Consider the following 27,734-nt stretch of genomic DNA (forward strand, 5'->3'; position numbering starts at 1 on the left):
AGTCTTTGGAGGGGACAAAGTACTTTCTTTCCACCCCTCTCGCTGTGGGTGGGATGGAGGCAGGAGTTTGCCATATCGTAGGCCTGGTCTACACTACGACTTTAATTCGGATTTATCAGCTTTAATTCGAATTAACCCTGTAACCGTCCACACAACGACGCTAGTTAATTCGATGTAAAGGGCCCTTTAAATCGATTTCTGTACTCCACCCCAACGAGCGGAGTAGTGCCAAAATCGATTTTAACAATTCGAATTAGGGTTAGTGTGGCCGCAATTCGATGGTATTGGCCTCCGGGAGCTATCCCACAGTGCATCATTGTGACCGCTCTGGACAGCAATCTAAACTCGGATGCACTGGCCAGGTAGACAGGAAAAGCCCCGCGAACATTTGAATTCCATTTCCTGTTTGCACAGCGTGGAGAGCACAGGTGACCACAGATACCTCATCAGCACAGGTAACCATGCAGGCTGATAATCGAAAAAGAGCACCAGCATGGACCGTGAGGGAGGTACTGGATCTGATCGCTGTATGGGGAGAGGATTCAGTGCTTGCAGAACTTCGTTCTAAAAGACGAAATGCAAAAATTTTTGAAAAAATCTCCAAGGGCATGATGGAGAGAGGCCACAATAGGGACTCAGATCAGTGCCGCGTGAAAGTCAAGGAACTCAGACAAGCCTATCAGAAAACAAAGGAGGCAAACGGTCGCTCCGGGTCAGAGCCGCGGACATGCCGCTACTACGCCGAGCTGCATGCAATTCTAGGGGGGGCTGCCACCACTAACCCACCTGTGTTCGTGGATTCTGGGTCGGGGATAGTCTCGACGCCTGAGGATTCTGCCGATGGGGTAGAGGAGGAGGAGGAGGAGGAGGATGAGCTTGCAGAGAGCACACAGCACTCCATTCTCCCCAACAGCCAGGATCTTTTTATCACCCTGACTGAAGTACCCTCCCAAGCCTCCCAAGCCTCCCAAGCCAGTACCCAAGACTCTGACCCCATGGAAGGCACCTCAGGTGAGTTTACCTTTTAAAATATAAAACTTGTTTTAAAAGCAAACGGTTTTTAATGATTACTTTGCCTGACTTTGCATTCGCGGTCAGTTCAGCTACTGGAAAAGTCTGTAGCTATTGGAAAAGTCTGTTAACGTGTCTGGGGATGGAGCGGAAATCCTCCAGGGACATCTCAATGAAGCTCTCCTGGAGGTACTCCGAAAGCCTTGCCAGAAGGTTTCTGGGCAGTGCATCTTTATTCCCTCCTCCATGGTAGGACACTTGACCACGCCATGCTTGCAGCAAGTAATCTGGTATCATTGCCTGACAAAGCCTGGCAGCGTATGGTCCCGGTGTTTGCTGGCATTCAAGCAACATCCGTTCTTTATCTTCTTGTGTAATCCTCAGGAGAGTGATATCACTCCTGGTAACCTGGTTGAAATACGGGAACTTAATTAAGGGGACAGAGGTGGCCGTTCCTACTGGGCTGTTTGCCTGTGGCGGAAAATAAATCCTTCCCTGCAGTTAGCCAAGCGCAGATGGGAAATTGGCCCTGAGTTTTTCGCGTTTGGCTAGCAGGGATCTTCCCTGTTACCAGCCACGCGGTGGGGGGAGGGGTACTGTGATCATCCCAGAGAATTCATGGCGAGGGGGGGGGGGCGGCGGTGGGTGGGGGATTAGTTTGGTGCCTGTAGGGATCTTCCCTGATACCAGCCACGCGGTGGGGGGGAGGGGTACCGTGGTTAGTTTGTTTTCTGGTGCTGCTGAATGTTAACAGAAAAACCGCAGCACTCTACTTGCCCAGACAAGCCCCACCACACTCCCCCCCCCCCCCCCCCCCCCAACTGGCTGAGATTGGCCAGGCTTCTGCAGCACTCTACAAGCTATGCTTGGTATGTGGGAAAGTAGGGCGCAGAAGCTGTAAGAGAATGGCTTACCATGGCCGCATGCAAGCAGAATTCTGTTGCCCAGACCTGTGATCTCTAGCAGCAAAGCCACAGGCACTCAGCATTAAGAGGCAAAATGCGACCTTGCACAGAAATCACATGTGCTATGTAATGTGAACAGTGTTGGTCACCGTGAAAGAGTATAAGCATTGTTCTGCAAAATGTAGCTTTTAAAACAATTCTCTCTTTTTTCCCCTCCCTACAGCAGCTGCAAATTCCTCAAGCCTCCCTCCTCCATCCCGAAGGTTATCACAGATAAGGCGTCGTAAAAAAAAGACGCGAGAAGAGATGTTTTCTGAAATTATGCAATCCAGCAGGAGTGACAGAGCTCATCTGAATGAGTGGAAGGAAACAGTTTCAAAGTATAGGAAAGAAGTCAGTGAACGTGAGGAGAGGAGGGACCAACGTGAGGACATGAGGGACCAACGTGAGGAGAGGAGAGACCAACGTGAGGAGAGGAGAGACGCTCGAGATGAGAGGTGGCGTCAGGAAGACCAGAGGATGAAGGAAGCAACGCTGGGGCTGCTCCAGCGTCTGGTGGAGGTTCAGGAACGGCTGCTGGAAAACAGACTGCCGCTTCAGCCCCTGTTCCACCCTCCCCCCTCCCCATGTTCCGTATCCTCCTCACCCAGACGTGTAAGAACGCGGGGGGGGAGGCTCCGTACACCTTCCCATTCCACCCCAGTAGACAGCCCAAGCAAAAGGCTGTCATTTTTTTAACCTTTTCTTTGTGGCTTTTTCCTTCCCAGTAATCCTCCTCCCAAATACCACCCGGGTTCCCTCCCTCTTTTTCTAATCTATTAATAAAGAATAAATGATTTTTAAATGATAGTGACTTTATTTGGTTTGAAAGAAAGCTGGGGGAAGGGGGAGGGTGGGTTCCTTACAGAAAATCAGTCAATAAAGGGGGCGGGTTTTCATGAAGGAGAAACAAACAGATATTTCACACTGTAGCCTGGCCAGCCATGAAACTGGTTTTTAAAGCTTCTCTGATGCACACCGCTTCATGGTGTGCTCTTCTAATCGCCCTGGTGTCTGGCTGCGCGTAATCAGCAGCCAGGCGATTTGCCTCAGCCTCCCACCCTGCCATAAAGGTCTCCCCCTTACTTTCACAGAGATTGTGGAGCACACAGCAAGCAGAAATAACAATGGGGAGATTTCTTTGGCTGAGGTCAGAGCGAGTCAATAATGATCTCCAGCGGCCTTTTAAACGGCCAAATGCACATTCTACCACCATTCTGCACTTGCTTAGCCTGTAGTTAAACAGCTCCTGACTCCTGTCCAGGCTGCCTGTGTATGGCTTCATGAGCCATGGCATTAAGGGGTAGGCTGGGTCCCCAAGAATAACTATGGGCATTTCAACATCCCCAACGGTTATTTTCTGGTCCGGAAAGTAAGTCCCTTGCTGCAGCCCTTTAAACAGAGTTGTGTTCCTGAAGACGCGAGCGTCATGAACCCTTCCCGCCCAGCCCGCATTGATGTTGGTGAAACGTCCCTTGTGATCCACAAGTGCTTGCAGCACCATTGAAAAGTACCCCTTGCGGTTTATGTACTCGGTGGCTTGGTGCTCCGGTGCCAAGATAGGGATATGGGTTCCGTCTATCGCCCCACCACAGTTAGGGAATCCCATTGCAGCAAAGCCATCCACTATGGCCTGCACATTTCCCAGAGTCACAAACTTTCGTAGCAGCACCTGAGTGATTGCTTTGGCTACTTGCATCACAGCAGCCCCCACAGTAGATTTTCCCACTCCAAATTGATTCCCGACTGACCGGTAGCTGTCTGGCGTTGCAAGCTTCCACAGGGCTATCGCCACGCGCTTCTCAACTGTGAGGGCTGCTCTCATCTTGGTATTCTGGCGTTTCAAGGCAGGGGACAGCAAGTCACAAAGTTCCATGAAAGTGCCCTTACGCATGCGAAAGTTCCGCAGCCACTGGGAATCGTCCCAGACCTGCAACACTATGCGGTCCCACCAGTCTGTGCTTGTTTCCCTTGCCCAGAATCGGCGTTCCATGTTTAGAATCTGCCCCATTAACAACATGATCTCCAAAGCACCGGGGCCTGTGGTTTCACTGAATTCTGTATCCGTGTCCGTGTCCATGTCCTCATCATGCTTGTCGCTGCGCTGCCGCTGCCTCCTCTCCTCGTTTTTCTGGTCCTGGCTCAGCATAAACTCCACGAGAACGCGCGAGGTGTTTACAATATTCATGAGTGCTGTCTTGACCTCAGCGGGCTCCATGCTTGCCGTGGTATGGAGTCTGCAGTGTTCACCCACCCAGGAAAAAAGGCGCGAAAATGGTTGTCTGCCGTCCGTTGCTTTCATGCAGGGAGGGAGGGAGGGAGGGAGGAAGTGAGGCTGTACCCAGAACCACCTGCGACGATGTTTTTTGTCCCATCAGGCACTGGGATCTTAACCCACAATCCCAATGGGCGCGGGAGACTGCGGGAACTATGGGATAGCTATGGAATTGCTACCCACAGTGCAACGGTGCAGAAATCGACGCTAGCCCCAGTACTTGGACGCACACCACCGAATTAATGTGCTAGTGTGGCCGCATTCATTTCGACTTTATACAACCTGTTTCTCAAATCCGAATTATCTAAATTCGGATTAATCCCGTAGTGTAGACATACCCGTAGTTGCATTCGCCTGTATCGTGCGGATCAGGGGTAACGCCACCCTCGATGGGGCATCCACTGCGAGGATATTCACGATGGGGTCCTGCACCTCCACTATCTCCTCCGCCTGCAGGTCCATATTACGGGCCACCCTACGCAGGAGATCCTGGTGAGCCCGAAGATCTATTGGAGGTGGACCTGTGCACGATGTGCCCGCCACTGCCTCATCCGGAGAGGAAGAGGAAGATGCCTCCGGTGGTACAGGATCCAAGGGAGGGTCCTGGTCTCCCTGCTCCTGGGCCGGAGCATCACCTGCGCTTGGGTCCAGGACGTCAGGTGGTGCGGACACGGAAGCCTCCATGCCCCCTGGCGGAGGCTGAGAGATGGTGGACTCCGGGGCCCTTCTAACGGAGTGGCCCGAGCGAGTGGTCGAAGCTATTGGAGCCCCTTGCGCCTGATGGTACGCCCACGGGGTCCAGAACGACCAGTGAGATGGGCCATGAGTATGGTCCTCTGTTATCTCCTGCCAATGGACCAAGTCCTGTTCCTCGGCTTGCCCCTGAGGGGGGTATGCCGATCTCGATAGGTCCTCAGAGGAGCGAGACACCGATCTCGATGGCCATGGCGGTGCCGAGAGCATCGAGGCGAATCCCGTGGGCTGCGGTGCCGCACGGTGCCGGTCCGGAGATGTTCTATCTCTAGGCGGTGCCGGCGATCGGTGCCGGGACCGCGACCGGTGCCGATGACCTCGTCGGTGCCGGGAGTCGGATCTGGACCTCGACGATGACCTGGAGTAGGCCCGGTGCCGGGAGCGGCCTCTCGACGTCGAGCGTCGATCGTAGCGGTGCCGAGAACTACGTCTCGATGTTGATCGGTGCCGACGATCATAGCGGTGCCGAGACGTAGAGCGGTGCCGCGACGAAGATCTTGGCCGCGAGTACGACCGGTGCCGAGGTGATATTCGGCGCCGGGACTGCGAGCGGCGTGGGGACCTGCTTCGGGACCTGGACCGGTGCCGTGGTTCCAGCCCTTGCGATGGAGGGCGCATCAAGGCAGGTTTCCCCCTAGACTGGACCGGACGAGTCAACGGTGCCGGTGGTGCCGGTGGTTGGGGCGGTGCCGGCTCCGTGAGAGCTATTAAGTCTCTCGCCGCCGCAAAGGTCTCTGGAGTCGACGGGAGGCACTGTATCACCGCCGGTCTCGGTGGAGACGCTATCTGCACCGGACTCAACGGCCTCGGCGCCGGAGTCGACGGTGCTGGAGGCACCTGTTTCCGGTGCTCCACAGGCGGGCGTGGCTCTACCCCCGGCACTGGGGGAGCCGGCGTCTTCGGCATGGAGGTCCCCGTCTTATGGGCTTTTTTATGCCCCGGGGATAATGACCGGCGCAGAGGCACTTGTTGTGCTTGCGGTGCCGACGAGGTCCGGTGCCGGGGAGGCTTGTCCGACGCCACTCGCGTGGTCGGCATGGCCGGTGCCGCCGGGGCACTGCGCACCGAGGTGCTAGGTGCCGGGGCCTGACTCGTTGATGGAGCGTCCGGACTAAGTGCCGCCTCCATAAGGAGTTGCCGGAGCCGAAAGTCCCGCTCCTTCTTGGTCCTTGGTCTGAAGGCCGTACAGATCTTGCACTTATCTGTTTGATGGGACTCTCCCAGGCACTTCAGACAGGAGTCGTGCGGGCCGCTCGTGGGCATAGGCTTAGCGCAGGAGGCGCACTGCTTGAAGCCGGGAGCGTTGGGCATGAGCCCGGCCCCGCGGCCGGGGGAGAAAGGGGGAGACAACCCCCTTAATCCCCTTGAACTATTATAACAACTAGAACAAATGAACAATTTTTAAAAACTATTTAACTATAAACAACTAGAACTATAACTATAACTGTGAATAACTAACTAAGCTAGGGAGAGTGGAGAACAGCTATGCCGCGCTCCACAGTTCCAACGACCGTCAGGGGCGGTAAGAAGGAACTGAGGGGGCGCCGTGTCGGCTGGGGTATATATTCAGCGCCATGAAGGCGCCACTCTAGGGGGCTCCACAGCCAACCCGCCGGTGTTGCTAGGGTAGAAAATTTTCCGACGATCGTGCATGCGGCGCGCGCACACCCTAATGGAATGGATATGAGCAAGCACTCAAAGAAGAACTTCCCTTTCCCAGAACAATCAGAAACTGTAAGAATGCTGAGCTAGCCCTCACCCAAGAAGCTTGTGTATTTGCATCAGGGGGAGGTTGGCCGGGGGAATCTCCACCCCAGTTCCTCTTCCTATAACACTCCAAAAACTCCTTCCTAGAAGTGACCACTGCCCCAAAGTGGCAAATACATCCACTGCTCTCTAATTTCTACACAAAGACACCTAATTTTTATGAAACACCAATACTGAACGGAGGCAAGTTTCTATCCATTGAACTATTCAATTCAATAAATTCTACTTTAAACAATATTATTCAAGCATTTTATCCTATTATAGAATTTCTTCAATCTGTCACAGAATTCAGTATTTGTGTAACCCAGAATTTAGGTTTACAAATTTGTGTCTAGTGTGCCCAAAGTACATGGTGCCCTAGCCTTAAAATAGACATAGACTGACCTTCATTCGGTTTCCAACTTTTTCTCCTCTAAACATTAATCCTATCATGAACAATGTGAACATTAAACGTTGCAAAACTTTAAAAGAAGTAACTTACTCTCTCTTTTAGTTGGTTAACTTCAGCTGTTGTTACTGCATGCTTTAATTGTAGCTAGAATGAAATGTAACAGTTTTGTCAAGAAATATACAGAAAGATATTTGAAAGATGGCAAGTTTGTTACTAAATATTTAAGGCCTGATTCTCCTCTCACTTAAAAGTCAGTTTTACATTAGCGTAAATCCATGCACTTGCTCAATAAAGTTACTCATGATTTTCACCAGCATAAAAGAGACCAGGCTCTTACACGTTATATGTTTTTCCAAAATTAAGCTCCCAATTTAAGAAGAAAAGGTTTATAAGGTCTTATGATGGTCATGATTTGATTTTTTTTTTTATTACGAATATGGACATCTGTATTTGAAAAATTCACAAATTAATTTATGGAAATAGCTACAAAAAGCAAGCAAATTAAAATCATGTTTGAAATGAAGTGAACATGCCAAAAACTGTGAAAGTCAGTAATGCTTTGTAACTGGGCAAGTAGTAAATGCAGTCAAGTGAAAAATACATTAGTGCTGGGTCTTTTTATTTAAGTTCATAAAGAATATCATCATGAAGTATTTTTACATTAAGCTGTACGTTTAAGGAGCAAGACTTCGGTATCAAGAGACTTCAGTAGATTACAGGGGTACATAAAGGCTTCATTTAAGTCAAGAACACAATTACAACAGTATGTCTTCAGAAATCTACTATTAAGTATGCATACATAAGGGCAATAGCAAATTTGTTGAAGACAACCTCTCAGCTCTTAAATCTCACCTTAAATATGTGACTTAGAGGCACAGAATACCAAACGTATGTTGAAACAAGTGAAATTATGAGTCTGAACACTTGATTTAGATTCACTATCAATAGAGAATGGATTTCCACCTAGAGTCATTTCCCATCATATCCCCAAGTGTATAAGGTATTTATGCATGGATGTCCCATTATGGTCTATCAGATTCTCACCATGCTTCTCCAACTTATAACATTGGAAGTGGTCTCCAGTCTGGAATCCAGACTCCCTCAGTATCACCAAGAAAATCAGCTTCATAAAGCCTCTAATAAATCCAATCCTCATTAGAAAGTATTTGAAGCAAGTAGGGAGAAGCATCCACCACTGCCACCACGGGGTGGCATAGCTCTTATGCAGAGCATATTTTGCCCAAAAAGCAGTCTGCAAAAATCAACTTTGCACATACTTGCTTACAAAACAGCGTGTTAATCACGTTATGGGAAAGGACTATAGTTCAGATACCCTCAATTTTTGTTTAGTGTATAGGAATAATATTCCTAGATTTGCCTCATATATCCTTTTAACAATTCCCACACTACACTGATGGGGTAGACAGAAAAATCAAGCCAAAGAAAATGGTTACTCCTATGTCTGGAATATGTAAAAATAAGTATTAGTTTGAGTAGAAAAGTTGACACATTTATATGATGAGATTTATTTTTACTTTTATCAGCTGAAGCTGGGACCATGGTACACTGGGAAGGCAGTATAAACAAAGCCCTATAATTTCTGATAGTCAACATCTTTTGATCCAATGCTCTGTCAGGTTCTTTTTTTTAAGCTTCTGAAACATTTATTTTGAATTTTATGTATGTCAATTTTGACAAAATCCCCAAATTTGAAAGGTCATTTACAAGAGGCCTTTTTTGTCAGAGGAAAAAGAAGAATATGATGAGACAGGGCACAAAGGAGATTCATACCAACTTTAGAAGACCCAGATGCTCTTCGGCACACCACATAAGATTTGTAAGAAACTTAGGTTATGTTATTGTACCTCTTTAAATTTAAGAAGAAACTGTGCTGAATCCATATCCAGTGGCAAATTCATATCTTCATTTTCATTTTCAGGAAGATAAAAGACTTCCACAGACTTTCCATGTAAATGTGACTCAAAAGCATCATCATCATCATCATCATAATCATCATCCTAACAAGATAGAAAAACATTACTTTACTGAAGTAAACCACAGACCTTTCTTTAATGGCTAAACTTTATTTTCTTAAACATACAGTCTTCAAATAACCCAAAATCATAATTACATCACTTCTGTTGACTAGCAATTGTCCTCTTTCTCTTGTTGGTTGAGCAACTTATACTTATAATGTACTGTTAAGGTAATCTGCAAACATTTTATATAAAAATTCCCTAAACAGAAAGGGCAAGAAACAACTATCCCAAATGACAGTTGATTTTTAAAATTAACTTCCTTTCTTTAGGTTCCCTAGAAGTTTTCTCCTAGAAGACTGTGTCCTGCTCAGATAGGATACCAACCTGAGGCCTGTTGGGAATGTATTAAGTAACATTATTATATGGAGTGATATTTCAAAGTGTATATGTTACTATTATCATTTTTAATCAAGTTGCACCTTTTCACTTTTATCCCTTGGTTGTCTGGTTCAAAACATCTTTAGTCCATTTTTTGTAAAATATTTCCAAGTCATGATTAAAAATACAGAATTACTTTATATACTATATAGCTATTTTATTGGTAGCTATACCTGTTCTGTATCATCATTGGCATAGTGCTGCTCATATAGGCATCTCTCTTGCTCTAATGTCTCACTGATAAGACGAGCTACTTCACTCTGAGTCCCAGGTTTCTCTCTTCCAATTAGAAACCTATAAGAAAAAAAACCAATTAAAAGGTAGTACAGGGCAAGTGTATGTTTAATATATGGTAGCCTGTTACCCTGTTGTCTTTGGTGACTACTTATGTTAAATTTATATAAAAACATTTTACACAATTTGCTGCTTCTTTCCCTTCATCTTTGTTAATGAACAATATATTCCCAAGTAGTTTTTAAATTATAAAATATGTATATATAAAGAAACACATACCTCACACTGCCTTTGGTGTTTTTTAGCACAGTGGCTGCAAAAAGCTGAGTTACTCCTACTAAACTTATACCATCAACCTCAACAATCTGATCATTTACTTGGATTCTGCAAGACAAATCATTCAATCTTTAGCAATAAAGCTGACAAAAAGATTTTGGTTTAACAAATTATCTGCACAATGTAAATTGAAATTATTATTAATTCTATGTGATGAATATCCCTTTAAATTCTGCAGTATTTAATTTGACAATTTGTTGAGCCCCAGAAGGTTAACAACTAAAACACTGATCTCCTGTCCCTTGACTCCTATGAAGTTAATCTATTTTAATTTGTTTTATATTTGCCTTGATATTTTCAGCAATTTACATTCTTACTGGCGTTTTGAGTTGTCAACATTATTCTTGTGGGAATGTTTTGTACTTGCATATACTGCAAGTGTTTTCATTGCTGCTAGGCAAACCTAACTTGTGCCTTGTAAAGGTGATAACTGTTTGGGGATCTGAGATATATAGTTACTAAAAAGCAGAAAAGAAAGTTGAAGCAATCAGTCACATGAATTCATAAATAAAATATTCCTACCTCGGAAGACATAACTGTATCACAAGCATATTAAATTATAGTCTTTTCAAGAGGTAAAAAGATCACGGCTTCTAGATCAATGCATTAGTCGAAAGGTGTCACCACGCAGGGGTGGGTAAGCCAAGAAAAATAAATGGCCACCTTTTTCCACAGGCATTGCCAGTAAAGTAAGTGGCATAGGTGGACAAAAATGCCCTGCAAATGCCCTTACCTAAAGCCAACCACTATCTTGGTGAACAGAGGAATCTAGATTTAGTTTTCCTTATTTTGGAGTAGACTTCATAGATATGTTTACTGATACATTCACAGTTTAAGTCACATGACTTGAAAAAAAAAAAGTCCAAAATGAAGTTAATCAAATATTAACTTTTGCAACACTAGACATAGGAATTAGCAAACTGTATCGAGCCAATGGTCTATCTAGTCTATTATGCTCTGTCAGCAACCTACATCAAATGCCTAAAAAGGAAGGTGTAAGAAACCCTTTTATGGATAAGTATTGAACAATCTTACCATAAGGGAAGGTTCTTCCTAATCAGATAATCAGTGACTGGCTTACGCCTGAAACCATTTATTTCTCTTCTTTTTTTTAGGGTAGGTCTACACTACCCGGTAGTTCGGCGGCAAGCAAATCGAACTTCTGGGTTCGACTTATCGCGTCTTGTCTGGACAAGATAAGTCGAACCCGGAAGTGCTCGCCGTCGATTGCGGTAGTCCAGCTCGGCGAGAGGAGTACCGCGAAGTCGACGGGGGAGCCTGCCTGCCGCGTCTGGACCGAGGTAGGTTCGAACTAAGGTACTTCGAACTTCAGCTACGTTATTCACGTAGCTGAAGTTGCGTACCTTAGTTCGAATTGGGGGGTTAGTGTAGACCTGCCCTTAGAGTAATTGTGTACAAGATGGAAGATAAAGGGTGAGATTTGCAGCTGGTGTAAATCAGTCTAATGCCACTTAAGTCAAAACCATTGTGCTGATTTACACTAGCTAACAGGTAGAACATGTTTAGAGTTTTGATATTTAACTTGATATGTCTACGAAGGCTTTTTCATGCTTAACTGAATACCAAAACAATGGAAGATGAAGAAATCGGAGATGTCTGATATTAAAATATGCTGTACTGTATTATGTCCTCCTATACTTTGGGATTAGAATAATTTATAAGAAGATTTGAGAAGTTAAATTCAATGAAAATTGCAGTTAGTTATCTGATTAAATGTCATAATATTTTAAGAGCATAATACTATCAGTTTTTTGCATTCCGGGTTTCTATAATTCATATGCTGTACATCTAAAAAAAGAGAATTACTATATTACATTTTATATATATTTTACTGAAGAGTCCTTGAGTGTAAATCATTTTTGCAAAATCGGTTAGTTAGCAAAATGGTATGAGCAACTTGAATGAAAACTCACCGTCCATCTCTTTGAGCAGCTCCACCTTCAGTTATTGTTTTTACAAAAATTCCCAGTTTTTCCAGTCCCTGATCTGCACCAACACCCATTCCAATAATACTAATGCCTAGGCCACTGTCACCTATGGGACTCAAAAATTCTAACATTAGCCACAACACATTTTAAAAGGTAGTTTTCATAAATTATTATAGTCATCAATGAAAATGCACATGTGCTATTCCTTGTCTTCATCTAACATGCTCACTGGCTTGTTGTGTCTCTTCGTTAGTAATATTTGCAACATAAAGATACCTCAGACTGCCTGTTTCCAGTAAGATTACAACCCAACAGACTAATACAAAATCATACACCTCTACCCCGATATAATGCGACCTGATATAACACGAATTTGGATATAACGCAGGAAAGCAGTGCTCCGGGGGGTGGGGGCAGGGCTGCGCACTCCGGCGGATCAAAGCAAGTTCGATATAACGCAGTTTCACCTATAACACGGTAAGATTTTTTTGGCTCCCGAGGACAGCGTTATATCAGGGTAGAGGTGTACTTAATTAAAATGATCCAGATCAGCAAAAGCTTTACATCCCCATTATGAAAGTCTGTGTATTGTGAAAAGAGTTTAATGTTACTATTCTATCTAGGCGCCCAACTTCGGAAGCCCCCACACTGTAGTATCTGATAACTTTGGATTGAATTCTAAAATTTTAGGGGTTTGAGCTACTAATGGTTTCCATTTTACAAACACTTATGTACTTTATGCATTATGGGCCAGATCCTCAGACTGGTGTAAATTGTCATACTTCAATTGGACTGTAACTGAGCGACAACAATTTACAATAAATACTTAATTCAGTGAAACTATTCTGATGTAAAGTAAAACATGTGCGCAGGTCCTTCAAGGATCGAGGCCTAAACACAGTAGAAATACATCTTCAAATGGCTTCAGCCTATATAAGAAAAATCATTTTCACAAGCAATTATTTGACATTTAACTTGCACCTTTTTCAATTTCCACAGGAAACACTTCCATTTTTTCCACCCTCTTCTCTAGTTCATACTCTGCTGATGCTGCCACAGGGTCAACCTCTTCATTACGTCTATCATAAACTTCATTTGAGTAAGTGCTGAAAACCTTAGAAAGACAAGAGATCTTATTTTAGTGCAGTTTTGACTCAAACATGAATATCAGAAAGAAAGCAAACCTAACTATTTCATTGTCCTACACACTCAACTTATCTGAGCAATAATAAAGAGGTTGCAGGATTTCGTTTTCAAATCACATATATAGGATAGTTTCAGAGGGGATAATATTTATAAGTGTCAAGCCAAATACTTCAGCACCTTTTTACTTGGATATGAAACAAATATGCACCAGAACTCATGGAGGCATACTTCTCTCTTCTTAGATAACTAGGAAATGCTATTATAGAGCCTTTATAAGATCGCTATAAAAAAAAAATAGAGCATAATCTGCCAATCACTTTGTGCTATGAACAGATGCAGTTTGATTTTGCAAGAGATTCAAACTGTCTCCCAGAAAAAGGAAATACCATGTTACATACATTACTATATTTAGTAATCACTGCAGTTGAATGTTTGTTAAAAATAAAGTGGTAATAATAAACACTAATAAATAACCATGGTGGGAGGGATAGCTCAGTGGTTTGAGCATTGGCCTGCTAAACCCAGGGTTATGAGTTCAATCCTTGAGGGGGCCACTGAGGAATCTGGGGCAAAAATCTGTCTGGGGATTGGTCCCCCTTTGAGCAGGGGGTTGGACTAGATGACCTCCTGAGGACCCTTCCAACCCTGATATTCTATGACTAAGATGGCAGACCACAAAGGAGAAGAAATAAATACTATATCGACAGTGGTTTTTATTTACAATGAATTAAAATGTTAATGCTTAAATATATAGTTTTATGCTGAAAAAATAAATAAAATCAAGGTATAAGGTTTGGGGGAAGGACAAGTCCCCGGCAGCAGGGGAGGCCACCCTGCTGCTGAAACAGTTCCTGCCCAAGGGCACCCACATTCCTGGATGGTGAGTAAGGCCAGGGCTGTCCCTACTCATACGCAAAGTATGCAGCTCAAATTTCCTGGTGCCCTATGTAGCTCCGTGCTCCTCCAGCTCCTGCTCTGCCTCTTCCCCATGGCCCCCACCCCTGCTCCGCCCCACCTCTTCCCACCCCTGCTCTGCCCCAGCCTCGCCTCCACTCCCCTGAGGACTGCAGCAGGGTCAGGCCTGCATTCACCGGCGGCGGGAAGTGCAGCAAGGGAATTGTGCAGGGCATCAAAATGGCTACGGACGGCCCTGAGTAAGGCCATGACAGCGGAGCTGCAGAGGGCTCCCAGCATGGCTGTGGGGCCAGTGACACACAATCCTTGCAGGCACAAAGTGTGGGGGAGGCTGCGGTCTTGGTGAGGCAGAGCAGAGAAACCCAACCAGGACAACAAGGAGGACAACAAGGAGGGTGACCAGATCAGCAGTCCAAAATATCGGGGGGGGGGGGGAGGAGAGAAAGGGAGAGGGGAAAAAAGGGGAGGCAGAGAAAAAAAAAAAAAAAGGCGTTTAAAAGGGGCCGGGGGCATTAGCAGGCCCCGGCCCCGCATGCTGCCCTCCCCGCGGAGCTTCCCGCCCCCCACGGGCATATGCGGCACGTGGTAGATCCGGGCGGGGGCAGCGTGGAGCAGGCAGGAGCCGGGTGGATGGCAGGGGCCGAATCCCCGCTGCTGCCAGGGAGCCCCGCACCTCTGCCGCCCGCTCGCGGCTGCGGCTCCTTCCCGGCGGGACGCGCCTCCCGCTGCCCCGGCCACATGCGGCCCGCGTCCCCCCGCGCCTACTCTCCCTCCCGCTGGGAAGGAGCAGCTGGACGCGTGCCGCATGTGGCCGGGGGGGCGCGTCCCGCCGGGAAGGAGCCGCAGTCGTGAGCGGGAGGGAGAGGCGCAGGGCTCCCTGGCAGCTGCAGGGATTCGGCCCACGCCGCCCAACCGGCCCCTGCCCGCTCCACGCTGCCCCCACCCGGACCCACCGCGCTATCCCGCGGGCTGCAGCAGCCTCCAGGCTGCGCTCCCGGCCCCGGGTGCAGCGGCCCGGGCAGGAGCCCTCTGTCACGGCGGGAGCCCTCTTCAGCTTTGAGCCCCCTGTCTCCCTCCCTTACCAGCCCCCCTTTGCCCGCCGGGTGCCCGGGTGCCGGAGCTGACTCACCAGCTCCAAGATCCAGGCACCGCCGCCATCCCCTCCCTCCCAGGCTTGCGCCGCCATGCTGCAAGCCTGGGAGGGAGGAGGAATGCTGCGTGGTTGGGGAAGAGGCGGGGCCAGGGCGAGGATTTGGGGAGGGAGCCAATGGGGGAAGGTGGGGTGGAGCCGGGGCGGGGGTGGAGCCGGGGCGGGGGAGCACAACATTTCTTTTTTGTCCAGTGTCCCGACCAAACATCGGTCGGGACGCGGGACAAAGAAGCAAAAATCGGGACGTCTGGTCACCCTACCAACAAGCCTGTTGCTGAATGGCTTCTGCCTGGGGATGGAGCCATTCAGGAGCAGAGTGGCATCCCCTGCAGCTGAGGGCTCATCCTCCTCCAAGTCCTGGCTGGGGGGTGGGGGGGTGGGGGGGGGTCTCTGCTCTGCTTGCCAAGACCGCAGTCTTCTCCACACCTTGTGCCTGCAAGGATTGGGTGTCACTGGCCTCGCTCGATCACTCCAGTGACGGGGGAGGTTGCAGAGGGCTCCCTGCACAGGACTGGTGACACCTAATCGCTGCAGGCGCAAGGTGTGTTGGGGAAGCTGTTCTCATTGTTAACAATGGATTTTTTTCATTGATTTCAGCGTGTCCGCTGAAATCAACCTTTAGGAACATCTACTGAGTTAAATCTAATCCTGCCAAGCCTATACTGCACTGCCAAGTTCTAGCCACTTCTATGCCTTTAGTCCAAAGGTAGATTACATCAATATTGGTCCAAAGACAAAAAATAGTGACATTAAACTTGTTTTCCTGTGTGTTTGTTTCCACCAGTGTGGATTCTGGGCTCTGTCTAGCTATATCACTCAGGTAGGGGAAAGGGCACTAAAATGACTGGCCAGAAGCAGTGAAGAAGAGTGGGATAGAAAAAGGAAAAATAAATCACAGTAGGCTTGGCCTACACTGGGAATGAGGAAGTAGTGAACTAGAACTAGTTGCTATTTCTCATCTTCTCTTTCTACCCCCTCATCGGCTGCTGTGGAGTACTCCCTTAGGCTCAGGCAGAATCGGTCAGGCTCTTATCCTGCTCTTCCTAGGACTCCCACATCCCAGAAGGGAACTTAACAAGGGAGCAACCAGCGATACTTGCTCCTCCCTTCCTGCAATTCAGAAGATGTCTAGCACAGGAGCTGATGGGCAGCAGGAATGCTCAGGGAACTCCCAGCTCAACCAGTGCTACTTTTGGGATTACAGGGAAGGGAGTGTACCATAATTATATGGCTAGTTTAAACGGTTCCATTTTTTAATTGGTCATGGCTCAGGTAACTTTTTCAATTAATAATCAAATATTAGGTTTTCTTCTTAACACAGCTTACTCCTGGGGGAATTCTTCACCAAAAAATAAAAATTCTGCCAATTTTGTCAAAATAATACTTTATAATCATGACCGTTTCAATTATTTCGGTAATTTTTTTCAAAATACGTTTCAGCAACTATGTCTAACAACAGAAACAAAAAAATTCCTCCAGGAGTAGAATTAAGGAAACCCCTATGATAACCCAGTTCCTGTTTCTCTGCTCCCCATCCCCCAGAGCCCAGCCACCGGGCACCCCCCAGCCCAGAAACCCACAACCCTTCCCCCTAGAGCCCAGCCATGGGGCATCCTTCCAGCCCAGACACTTGCACGCACCCCCTCCCCCAGAGCCCAGCCGCAGGGCACACCCCAGCCCAGATACTCGCACATGCTCCCTACCCCCAGAACCCAGCCACGGGGCACCCCCCCCCAGCCCAGACACTCACATGTGTCCCCTACCCCCAGAACCCAACCACAGGGCACCCCCCCCCAGCCCAGACACTCGCACGTGTCCCCTACCCCCAGAACCCAACCACAGGGCACCCCCCCAGCCCAGACACTCCCTACTCCCCAGAGCCCAGCCGTGAGGCGCCCCCCAGCCCAGACACTCACACGGTCCCCCTCCCATCCAACTGTGGGACCTCCCCAGGCCAGACACTCGCACCCCTTTCTCCCCCAGAGCCAGTGATCCACAAGGAGAAACAGCCTGATGCTAGGTCCCACGCTTGTACAGTTTCCTGTAAGCCTCCTCCTTCCTTCAGGGTGTGCTGGGAACTACAGCTGCTGGGAACCCTTCCCCTTCCCCTCTCCTCTCTTTGAGAGCGAAGCTCTGTGGGTCCAGGTCCAGTGCCCCCTGGTGACAGCCAGCAGCTCTGCAGCCTATTTCGGGAGTGGGGGGGGGGGGGTGAGGTGGGCTGGGAGGTGGGCTGGGAGAGAAGGAAATTCTGTGCATAATATTAATTTCTGTGCACATTTTGCATTGCGCAGGGCGCAGAATTCCTCCAGGACTAACAGTTGCCCTGAAGTGCCAAAAGTGGCTTATGTGCCACAGCTTAGACACTACTTCTATTACCCCAACATACGCGCCATTCTAGACAGTGCTATGTCAATGGGAGAGCTTCCGTTGCTTGCAGAGTTGGTTTTATTATGACCACAGGAGAGCTCTTTCCCATCAGCATAGAGCATCTTCACCAGACACACTGCAGCTGGATCAACGCAGCTGTGCCACTGCAGCACTGTACATGTAGATATGCCCTAAGTTACCACACTGAAACATTGAGAAAAAGGCGCTTTTAGGACTGATCAGAACATCTGTGCCACTTCCTAAGTACAAGACCCAGATTCCATGCCAACCCAATTCTTGACACTTCTACTTCAAATTGGCTTTTCCCCCCACTATGTTATGCTCCTCTATGGCTGTTTCAATGGATATACACCCTTTCCCAGACAAGGCAGCAAGCTCTCATCCCACCTACTGTCAGCAGCCACCGTAGCATAGACTCTGGGGTCAGCTTTGTGCCAAAAGTCCCAGGCATCTGATGAAAGCACATACTATCATCCACTGCTGCTTCTAGGGTAAGGAAGAGAAAGCAGCAGGAAGAGACTGCTCACACCAAGGAGGATGACTGGGAAAAAATGTTTGTGGTAGTAGAGAGCAAAGCAGAGGGAATCACTGCAGGTAAGGTTTCTCAAGTCAGCCCCTTCAACCAGCAACTCCAGCCCTCCTGCCTAGCACATTGATTTACCAAAACCCTAATTACATCCATGTAGAAAATGACCAGTTTTGTAATATTTAGACACACAGTCTTGGAAATAATGACTTAAGTATTTCTTACTTTGTATTCTACCGGCCAAGCAATCGTAGCCCTATTCTAATTGCATCCCCTTACCCCCATTTCAGCAAATCCCTTAATCAACTTTAAGAGACTCTCTGAACATAATCTGGAGCACCAAACACCTGTCTTAACTTGATTATTTGTTTTGACACTCTCTTAAAATAAAAAGTTAGGAAGGATTTTATATAGTACTGACAAGAATAAAGGATGCAGTGTATCAGGTTCAAAGGGGCCAAGGATCAAGTCTAACGTTGTCCAAAAGGATCATACGAGGAGGTACAAAGAGGACAGAAGTCAAAGCATTTGTGAGAAGAATGGACATTCCACTGCCAAAAAATGAAACTTCTCAGGCTTCAAACAACAAATGCCGAAGTGTTAACACAGCAAGTGTCAGATTAAAATTTTTCTTTCCAGCCTGTTAAGATCTCACTGGAAGAGAAGGTCCTCTGATATGGTTAGAACCAAAACAGGATTTTAAAAAGTAGGTATGGAAACTTCTAAAATCAAAAATACCTTATGTAAACAATTAAACATTTTAATTGCAGTTTACCACATTCAGAAAAATGAATCCCATGCTGGAAAACAAGTTAGATGTCTTTAAGGTAACACAGGTTAGGTGATAACGTATATTCTGTATTAATTCACAGCTATTCATATAGTTCAAGAAAGTTAACCTAAATATTTTTAAGAAAAGACTTAAGTTGTTCATAACTTTGAATACTCAATCCTGTTTGCTCACTTTTCAGTCTGTTTCTAGATATAAACATTAAGAACTTTCACTGATTTCTCAAATTATTAATAATCAGATACAAAAAAAAATGAGTATACCACCTATGAATTCTGCAACTTAATTAGATTTTATATATCTTTTAAGTTTAAAAATGCACCCATCACATAAGAACTGTAGATTAGTTGTAAAAATAAATTATCTAAACTGACTAACTCAGAACACCAAGAGGAAAAAAAACAAAGGCCACACACGAAACTCAAACTCACTCAAGTTATCCATCAGAAAACACCACATCCTCCTTGTCAAACAAAGATGAAAGAATACTCTTAGCTACTGCAGTTATCTTTTGGAATCCTCAGTCTCTCCAGGATTGCAGCAGGATTCAAAACTGTGAACCCCTGAAAAGACATACAGATACTGCTTCCAGGACTGCCCTTTACTACTACCACTTCCATTACCAGAATCTGTTTCCACCTCTCTACTTTCCAGGTTGAGTAGCTCTTATCCATATCCCAACTTGATCAAAAATAGGGAAAAAGCAAACATGTTATTTCATGCAGGTGCAATAAGGCGATGTAGAGCTAAGTGTCATCATTATACTGGCATTGCCACTCAAACCATCTCATGATCTTCCTTAGTGGCTTCACAAATACTTTGAACAGGAGAGATAATAGAACAAACAGGTGGTCTTCAACATCATCCTAAAAGCAGATGAGCAATCACTCAATACCACCCACCCTCTGCGATGTCAGAGGAAAAACAAGTCACTTGCTCAGTACCCTGTATCTCCACAGACACCACAAAGCAGTAGGGCTGGAAAAATCCACTCACCTAGGGGAAAGATTCCTACTACCTATCTGACAGTATCTGCAGAATCTATGCTTTTATTTAAAAACACCTCTAACCCTCCTGGCTGAGAAGATAACCCTCCAAGCTTAAATGCACCGTAAACTAATGCAATGTTGGCTTCGTAAGTCCTCACCCAGCTACAGTGCCTCTTCTGCTGCTCAGAATTTTGTTGGTTTCAGTGTTGAGCACAGGGATCTGAACCGCACAATGAAAAGTGATAAGAATAAGATCAGTTTCATGCTACTGTTGCTTGAGAAACTCTGAACAACAGTACAGCCAGGCACTCAAGCTATTTCCCCTCCCCAAAAAGAGAAGCTGGCAAGCAATAAAGCAGCAAAGACTACCCCCTCCCCATCTCCCTCCCTCCCACCACCCAACAACCAGGAAGCAATGGGATGAGACTGTAGAACAGAGAGCGAATGTGTCTCCCTTCAAAACATCCAGAGTATGCATTTTGAGATGCTTTAAATTTATCAGATATCTACAAGCCAGAGGCTATAGAACAAGACTGAGGCTTTGGAGGGGGGGAGGAGGGGAAATAGTAAAGCTATTCTCCTTGCAGCCACCAGAAAGTTAAAAGAGGGGAAGAGCAGCAGACATGACATAGGGATGGCCACAGCTAAAGATGAGATATTGGAGGGAGAGGGCCAGGGCTCACAGGTGGCACCGAACATTCTCTCTCTTGGGTACTTGGCTGGCTGGTTCTTGCTCACATGCTCAAGGTCTAACTGAGCACCATATGTGGGCTGGGGAAGAAATTTTTCTCCATGCCAGACTAGCAGTGACATTTTGATTTTTTGCCCTGCTCTGCAGCATGTGGGCGTGCATCGCTTGCCAGGATTTTCTGGGTGTATCACACTGCGTCATTCCCCTGCCATTGCGAGGGTCTCAAGCACTGGTGCACCTCAGCCCCTCCTATTCTCTGCCTGTGGCACATAATAGACTAGTCTTCTGTGAGTTGTAAAACCTTGATCTAATTTTGGCTATTTAGTTTAGGGTGTGCGTGGTATTGGTGGCCTGTGATACACAGGAGGTCAGACTAGATGATCTGGTGGTCCCTTTTGGCCTTAGTCATAGTGTGTATGAGAAACAATCAGTTCAATTTGCTAACTTCAGATAATACTCTCTCTGTTTAATAAATCAGCTTTAAATGCAAAACAGGTTTTGACAAATGCCTTTTTAATGTATCCAACACATTAAAGGTAGTTTTATTTAACTAATGCATAATTTTAAAATGCTCTTTTTGTGCATTTTAATTGAATTCCAATTTCCATCCAAATACAGCTTAACACAAATCACAAGTAAAAAAAATAAATAAATCATTTTTCCTTCACAGACAACACAGTTCGGTCCCAGAGTTTAATTAGGATCAAGCCAATTACTAACTCTGTACCTGAACCATGCTACTGCCCTGCAAACATCTACTTCAGCAGAATAAGTTTGGGAACATGATTAGAACAGTTTTAACTAACAGGTTGATAGCACACAACTGTGTCTTAGCTCTGTTGGGAAACTATGGGGTCCTCCACTATAGGAATTACAGCATAGACTAGACCCTTTTTAGGTCCCGCAGTTCAAAAGGAGGGAAAGCAAGCCCTAACACGGTAAAAATCATGACTATAACATAGATGAAATCCGTATCCCCTGATCATCATCATCTAATAGAGAAAAGTATGCTAAATAATCACACACACCCCTTGCATTTAAAGTACAGCTGGAATAACTCAGGTTTGCTAGATGACTCCAGGTAGAGAGGGGGTTGAAATCCTGAAGAATTTTGCAATGAACTGTAGAGGTGGTAATTCTTGTTTACAACTCTATTCAATATTGCTTCATTTTGCAATTTAATCTAATACAATAAGAAATATAAACACCATTTTAAAAGTTCTGAAAGGTGCATAATCAAAATGGACTTCCTGTATGGTTAAGAACATGTTTAGAAACAAAGCAAAACATCATTATGACATACTTTACCTTGATAGGGGCAGTTGAAAACTTGACTCTTCTGTCCGGCTCAGGATCTTCCTCTTCAGATAGCCCAGGAAACTCCTCATAATCACTGTCATAGGTATACTCCTCTTCCCCCTCCAATGTTTCTTTACCTTCAGGGCCCTGGTTTTCAGACTCTGTATCCCGGTCATCATCAAAACCTGCATTCTCTATTCCAAAAGCACTGACAGAAAATGCAATGAACTTCTCTCTCTGATTTTCCACCACATGCTCCTCCTCCTCCTCTTCAGTGTCTCCCTCCTGTTCTAGATTGTCCGGCACCTGTGTGATAAGAACCTCCTTCAGAGACACTCCCTCTCTTATTTCTTTCTGACTGGGCTCACTGCATACTGTTACCTCTTCCAGTCCTCCAAATGAATGATTGTTCTCTTCCCCAGTTTGGTGCCTGAGTGGTTGTTCCCCATGAAAGACACTATCTTCTTTATTCCCTGAGGTTTCTTTTTGCACCGCAACCAGTTCAGCCCGAACCATCTCTACCTGGGAGATCTGTGGGGGGGCACTGTCCCCTAACCACTTGGCCTCCTTATCAGATGTGTTGTTCACATCCTGCTGGCCCCTCCCAGGAGCCACTTGCTCCCTTGTATGCACTTCTTCAGGTGACCGACTCAGCTCAACCCTGCTGCTGCTACTGAGACAAACAGGCTCTTTGGGGCATGGACTCTCCTCTGTGCATCCTTGAATAGCAGCAGGTGACTCCCAGCTACAGGGGAGCATATACCCTTGACTTGGGGTACCCTCACTTTTGGAAATTTCTTTGGATTCTTCAGTGTCACTGTCACCAAGAAAACTTTCCAGCCGCCTAGAAATTGGTCCTGCATTCAAAGAGGAGGATCTTGGGCCACCACTGAGATGCTGCTGCCTGTGCTCATCATTGCCTTGACTTTCAGCTCTTTCCAGGGCCATATGAGGGATCACATCTATATTGAAATTAAAATGATCCACCACACTGCTGCAGTCAGGAGAGGCTGAACCATGTCTCGTCTTATCTTCACTTCTTTCACATTTGCTGGGAGAATATCTGTCCACTGAGCTCCGCTGCTTTATGTTCCTCTCAAAAAGTTTCCTGGTCTCAGAAAACTTTTCTGCCAAGGCAGCTTTATCCAAATCACCTTCATCTTTGCTGCGGATGATTTTGTCACCCATGGAAGACCCAGGCAGTGAGTCCAGGGGGCTGCAGCAGGGGCTGGTATTAAGGAGGTTATTTTTTTGGACACTGTGGAAAGATGGACTGCTGGGAGAAGGTACAAGATCAGTTGGTACTGCCCTACTGATGATCTTGGCTTCAGTGGGGGAGCTGCTTTCACAGGGTGGTGTGGCAGAGGAGCCCCCCATCTGCAGGAACATGTTTTTGATCTTGTGTACTCTGTTGCCATAGGTGGCAGCTCTGCCTCGGCTATGTGGGTCATTCCCCCCTCCACTGGAGGTGGTGTTCAGCTTCTGCTGGGGGCCCACTTTGTTGGAAGCATTTTCAGGGATGTTTACCCCATCAAAGGAGCATTTGATGGCATGGAAATCGGATTTATAAGTATTTCTGTGTGGAGAAGCGCTTCTCAGAGTCCTTTCCCCTTTGCCTTCAGTTTTCATCATTGTCAGAAACAGAGACCCTCACTCTGGGCAAAGAATGTGGAGGAAAATCCACAGCACCAACAGCCTCTGCCACCCCCACACTGCCTAGATATGATCCTATTGTGGCTTGGAGAGGATAAGACTTGAAAAGCAGCCTCTAGCTGGGTTATTCTTCCATGCTCACATTGAAATGAGTTATGAGAGATCAGGACATATCTGGATATATATGATATTAAATCCTCTGCTGATCATGGTATCCAGAAAGCCATCTGCAGAGAGAGAAAGAATAATTTAATTTACTTGGGACCTCACCAGTGTGTGACATGCGTCTCAAAGGGCTTCGAAGGGAATTTCCCACCCTGAGGAAGGGCAAGAAATAAGCCCATTGTGTTCCCTGTCCCTGCAAGGAAAGAGCAGATCAAGTTCTCTACATGTCTGCCTGCCCGGCCCATGAAGAACTTGAAGTGCAGCGCCAGACTAACCCTCAGTGAGTGTGTCACTCTCACTCCATGCCCTCCGGGGGTGCCACGGCCCACCACGCCCTCCACAGCCGGCACGGACTCGCCTCCCACGGGCCACCCCATGTCCTACGGGGCGGCCAAAGCCAACCCGCCCCAGTGCTTGTTCCACCCACCCCGGTTGCCGGGGGACACGCTGGCTAACCCACCCCGCTCCAGTCTGAGCAGCTGCGGCCAGCCTGGCCCCTCCCGTGCGCCGGCCCCGCGGCGTGGTGTCCCAGGGACGCAGCGCTCCCAGACTCGCTCCCGCGGCGCCCTGGGGGGCAGCTTGCTCGGCCCGGCCCGCCCCCGCCCGCCCCTCGCGGCTCCGGGCGCCCCGCGCTGCCCGGAAGGGAAAAAACCCCACAAGTTTCGGCCCCGAGTTGGAGCGTCCCAGGAGAGCGAGTCCCCGGAGGAGGAGCCGCCTCCTGCCGGGCTGGGAGCCCGAGGAGCCGCCGGGACTCGTGGGGCGGGAGCCGGGCTCACCAGAGAGCCGACCCCCGCTTCCCAGCACCTCACCCCAAACTTTCCAGCCCAGCTGGGGCCGGGGGTGCTGCCCGGCTCCCTCCCCTCAGCTCTCCCGGCCGCCCAGCGGCCGCACGCACAGCGCCATCGTTACCCACCCCCAGGCAGCCGCAGCCCGAACTCCTTTCCCCGCCCCACTCACCGTCTGCATCACGCCCGTCCGACTCACTCTGCCCGGCGCCCCCTCCTTCCCCGTGTGTGGCGCCCGCGCGCTCCCACACAAAGACTGGCGCGACGAGCACGAGCCTATTCCGCTCCACATTGGGGGGAGGAGGGGTGGCGAGAGAAGCTCCTCCTCCGCTGGGATATACCACGCTGGGATAAGGGCTTGGTTGGGATGATACCATCTGGGGAAGGGTAGCAGAGCGCTCGTGTGTCTAGGTCACTCTGCTCCCGGCTGCTGAGAGGAGCCCTCAGCCCTAAGGCGGATTCTCTCTGATCTATGGTTTCCTCTCCCATAGTAGCCGATATAGGGCCCGCTCCTGGAGTCGGTAGCTCCCATTTCCACTGGGCCCGCTTCTGAGAGGGGTTGATGAGACTCAGCTCCTGTTGAACTCAGGGGCCAGGTGATCAGCGCGTCTCGGGATTTCCCCCGTAATTCCTGAACTGAAGCAAAAACCATTTCAAAACGCTAAATGTTAAAATAAAATTTCCGGCCCCCCTCGCAAAAAATATCTTGGTACTTCTACACTAGAGCTGTTTGGCAGAGTTGGAAGGGATGGTTGTGCCCCCAAAGGTTTTTTTGTGATACACAGGAGACCCAATCCCGCAAACTGCTCCCTACAGACGCACGTGTCTCCTTGCAGGATCGCAGCCATGGAGTGAAGAAAAAACATTTTTTAAACACAAATAATAATGTTTTACCTAAAAAGAGTCAGTTTACCTACAAATAAACACAGTGCTGTCAACTCTGGAGATATTTGGTTTTTTTTCTGAAAGTCCCAGCCCCCAAAGTTATGTGACAATCTTAACTTACATTTAAAAAAAAAATCCAGCCTTTCTGGTTGCAGCAGGGAAAATGTTGAACAATGAATCAGAAGGCAAAGAAAAATATATTTTTTAAAATCTCACGATTTTTGAATATGCAAAATTGTAAACACCAAAAATCAGAAAAAGTAAATATCAGAATCCAAATATTGTATAATTATCAGACAGGTAGGCCCCATTTAATTCAATAACTTCAATAGAGTTGAATCAAGCCTATTCAGAGGAGAATGGAAGGAATGGAGTGAGAGAGAGTGGAAGGAATGGAGTGGGAGGTTTAATAGGAAAAGGCTTCTAACCACCTTATGCACACAGTTAACTGAGGGCATAGAAACCAAAAATGGGCCGTTTTGTGTTTGGAATAATATTGTAATATACATGGCTGGTAAGTGTACACCTGTTGCTGATTTCCTCGGAGTTAAATATGCTAATAACAGCTTTCTTCACTCTCTGGGCAAGATCATGGCTTGCTGTACATATCTGAGACTGCACAGGGAAGTAAATGAGCTTAAAGCACCCCTTTACTCTTCTGTGCAGGCTATCTATATTGTGGATTACAGTGTAGGAGGAGCTGCAGCCTCTGAGGGGCTGCTACTACTGTTAGACAATAGAAACTGACATTCCGCATAAATAATATTGCATATATCAAATTCTCTCTTCAAGTACACCCAGGCAACACCAGTGACTTCAGCCTGGTTGCCTGGATGTAATTAATGGGAAAATCTGGCCTATTGTCTGCTTCCTGGAATAGACATTCACATATGACACATATGAAAGCACACTAAGGAGCCAGAAGAGTCTTTAAAGAATCAAAGAGCATTTGGCATCAGTGACTGAGACAATACTGAAAGATTGATAGAGCTGGTCAGAACCCAGAATTCTTGTTCTGTGGGAAATTGCTTTTTTGTTTGTTTTTTGGTTTGAATTGGAACAAAAATGCAAAATTCCCATGAAATGGGAATTCCAAAAGTTAATTTTGGAAATCAGAACAACATTCATTTCAACCTTATCAATAATTAGCTGTATATTATGTTATATTATATTATTATTTATTCCTGCAGGACATTTTGATTTCATTGAATCATCATTTTCCAATGGAAAACTGTTCCATCAGAACAATTTTGATTAGATGAGTACTTCTCAGCTGACTTCCTGTTGGCTTTAGTGGGCATTGCAATGCCCAGAATATCTAGGATTTAGTCCTAAAACCATAAAGCAATTTCTAATCTGTTTTAATAATAGTTTAGCAGCAGTAAAAAATAACACAAATATTTAAACATGATGTTTCTTTAATATTTAAATAGATGTTAAACTTCAAAATTTTTCTTCTGATAATAAAGCAGAGTGGAAATTAGTTTACAGTCTCTTCCATTGTTTTTACACATTGCCAATGTCAAAAAATGATACAGCTTTTCACCATGTGGCTGCCTCCAGAACTAGACTAAAGGGCAAGTCTACAGTACAAAATTAAATCGACCAAAGTTACATTGACGTATAGCCGCCGCAGTAATTAAATCACTTTTGCATGTCCACAGAATGCTCTTTGTATAAGCAGTGCATGTCCTCACTACCAAGGCTTGCATTCATGCAGAGAGCAGTGCACCATCGGTGTGACAGGTTCGGTCACAGAGACCCCCTTGGGACTGTCACCTGATGTGCTGAGACTACCTCTGAGCCTGTTTTCTCTGCCAGTTTGGGTCTTCAGAACCCTGCATAACCAATTGTCCTAGCTGATGGGAGCCATCAAGATTCCAAACCATCATTAATGGCATAATTGCATAATTACAATAGGACCTCAGAGTTATATTTCATATTTCTAGTTTCAGATACAAGAATGATACATTTATACAAACAGGATCACCACACTCAGTAGATTATAAGCTTTGTAATGATACCTTACAAGAGACCTTTTGCATGAAGTGGGCTGTAGTCCACGAAAGCTTATGCTCTAATAAATTTGTTAGTCTCTAAGGTGCCACAAGTACTCCTGTTCTTTTTGCATGAAGCATATTCCAGTTACATTATATTCACACTCATTAGCATATTTTCATAAAATTATATGGAGTGCAACATCACAGTGGGTATCTATCCCACTGTGCAACTTGCCACCATCTAGCGCAGGGTGTTTTGGGAAGGATTTGCAATG

General features: G+C 46.6%; 2 protein-coding genes across 20 annotated transcripts in view; one reads left to right on the top strand and one right to left on the bottom strand.

The window, feature by feature from the left end:
- The window catches only part of LOC101939908 (neurabin-1-like), an 81,343-nt gene extending 56,457 nt beyond the window's left edge, over window positions 1-24,886 (bottom strand). For 8 of the 19 annotated variants that reach the window (XR_010591301.1, XR_010591300.1, XM_005290476.5 and 5 more), the window contains exons 1-8: window positions 24,747-24,886; window positions 21,981-23,851; window positions 13,059-13,191; window positions 12,063-12,183; window positions 10,072-10,176; window positions 9,732-9,852; window positions 9,007-9,159; window positions 7,232-7,285 (exon numbers count right to left, since the gene is read on the bottom strand). Coding sequence is in view for 16 of the 19 variants with exons in the window: in XM_005290476.5 (XP_005290533.1) it covers window positions 7,232-7,285; window positions 9,007-9,159; window positions 9,732-9,852; window positions 10,072-10,176; window positions 12,063-12,183; window positions 13,059-13,191; window positions 21,981-23,603 (2,310 nt within the window). In the remaining 3 variants the exon portion in view is untranslated. Of the gene's footprint in view, window positions 1-7,231; window positions 7,286-9,006; window positions 9,160-9,731; window positions 9,853-10,071; window positions 10,177-12,062; window positions 12,184-13,058; window positions 13,192-21,980; window positions 23,852-24,064; window positions 24,220-24,249; window positions 24,389-24,446 lie in introns of those variants that run through there. The other 11 variants (XR_010591302.1, XM_065560753.1, XM_024114799.3 and 8 more) reach the window with 6 other exon arrangements.
- On the top strand, window positions 310-2,760 carry LOC135974123 (myb/SANT-like DNA-binding domain-containing protein 2). Its single transcript, XM_065560785.1, has 2 exons — window positions 310-1,011; window positions 2,140-2,760. The coding sequence occupies exons 1-2, from the start codon at window positions 462-464 to the stop codon at window positions 2,652-2,654; spliced, it is 1,065 nt and encodes a 354-aa protein (XP_065416857.1). The 5' UTR covers window positions 310-461; the 3' UTR covers window positions 2,655-2,760.
- Window positions 24,887-27,734: the final 2,848 nt, after the last annotated feature.

This window comes from Chrysemys picta, chromosome 11 (genome assembly GCF_011386835.1).
Source record: "Chrysemys picta bellii isolate R12L10 chromosome 11, ASM1138683v2, whole genome shotgun sequence".
In the NCBI taxonomy this organism is placed as follows: Eukaryota; Metazoa; Chordata; order Testudines; family Emydidae; genus Chrysemys; species Chrysemys picta.

What these genes read in the sequence shown, in the direction of transcription:
- LOC135974123 (XM_065560785.1), top strand. Translation starts at nt 462, where the DNA reads ATGCAGGCTGATAATCGAAAAAGAGCACCAGCATGGACCGTGAGGGAG. An exon ending in CCCCATGGAAGGCACCTCAG is followed by an intron (nt 1,012 to 2,139) that starts GTGAGTTTACCT and finishes CCCTCCCTACAG; the next exon opens with CAGCTGCAAATTCCTCAAGC.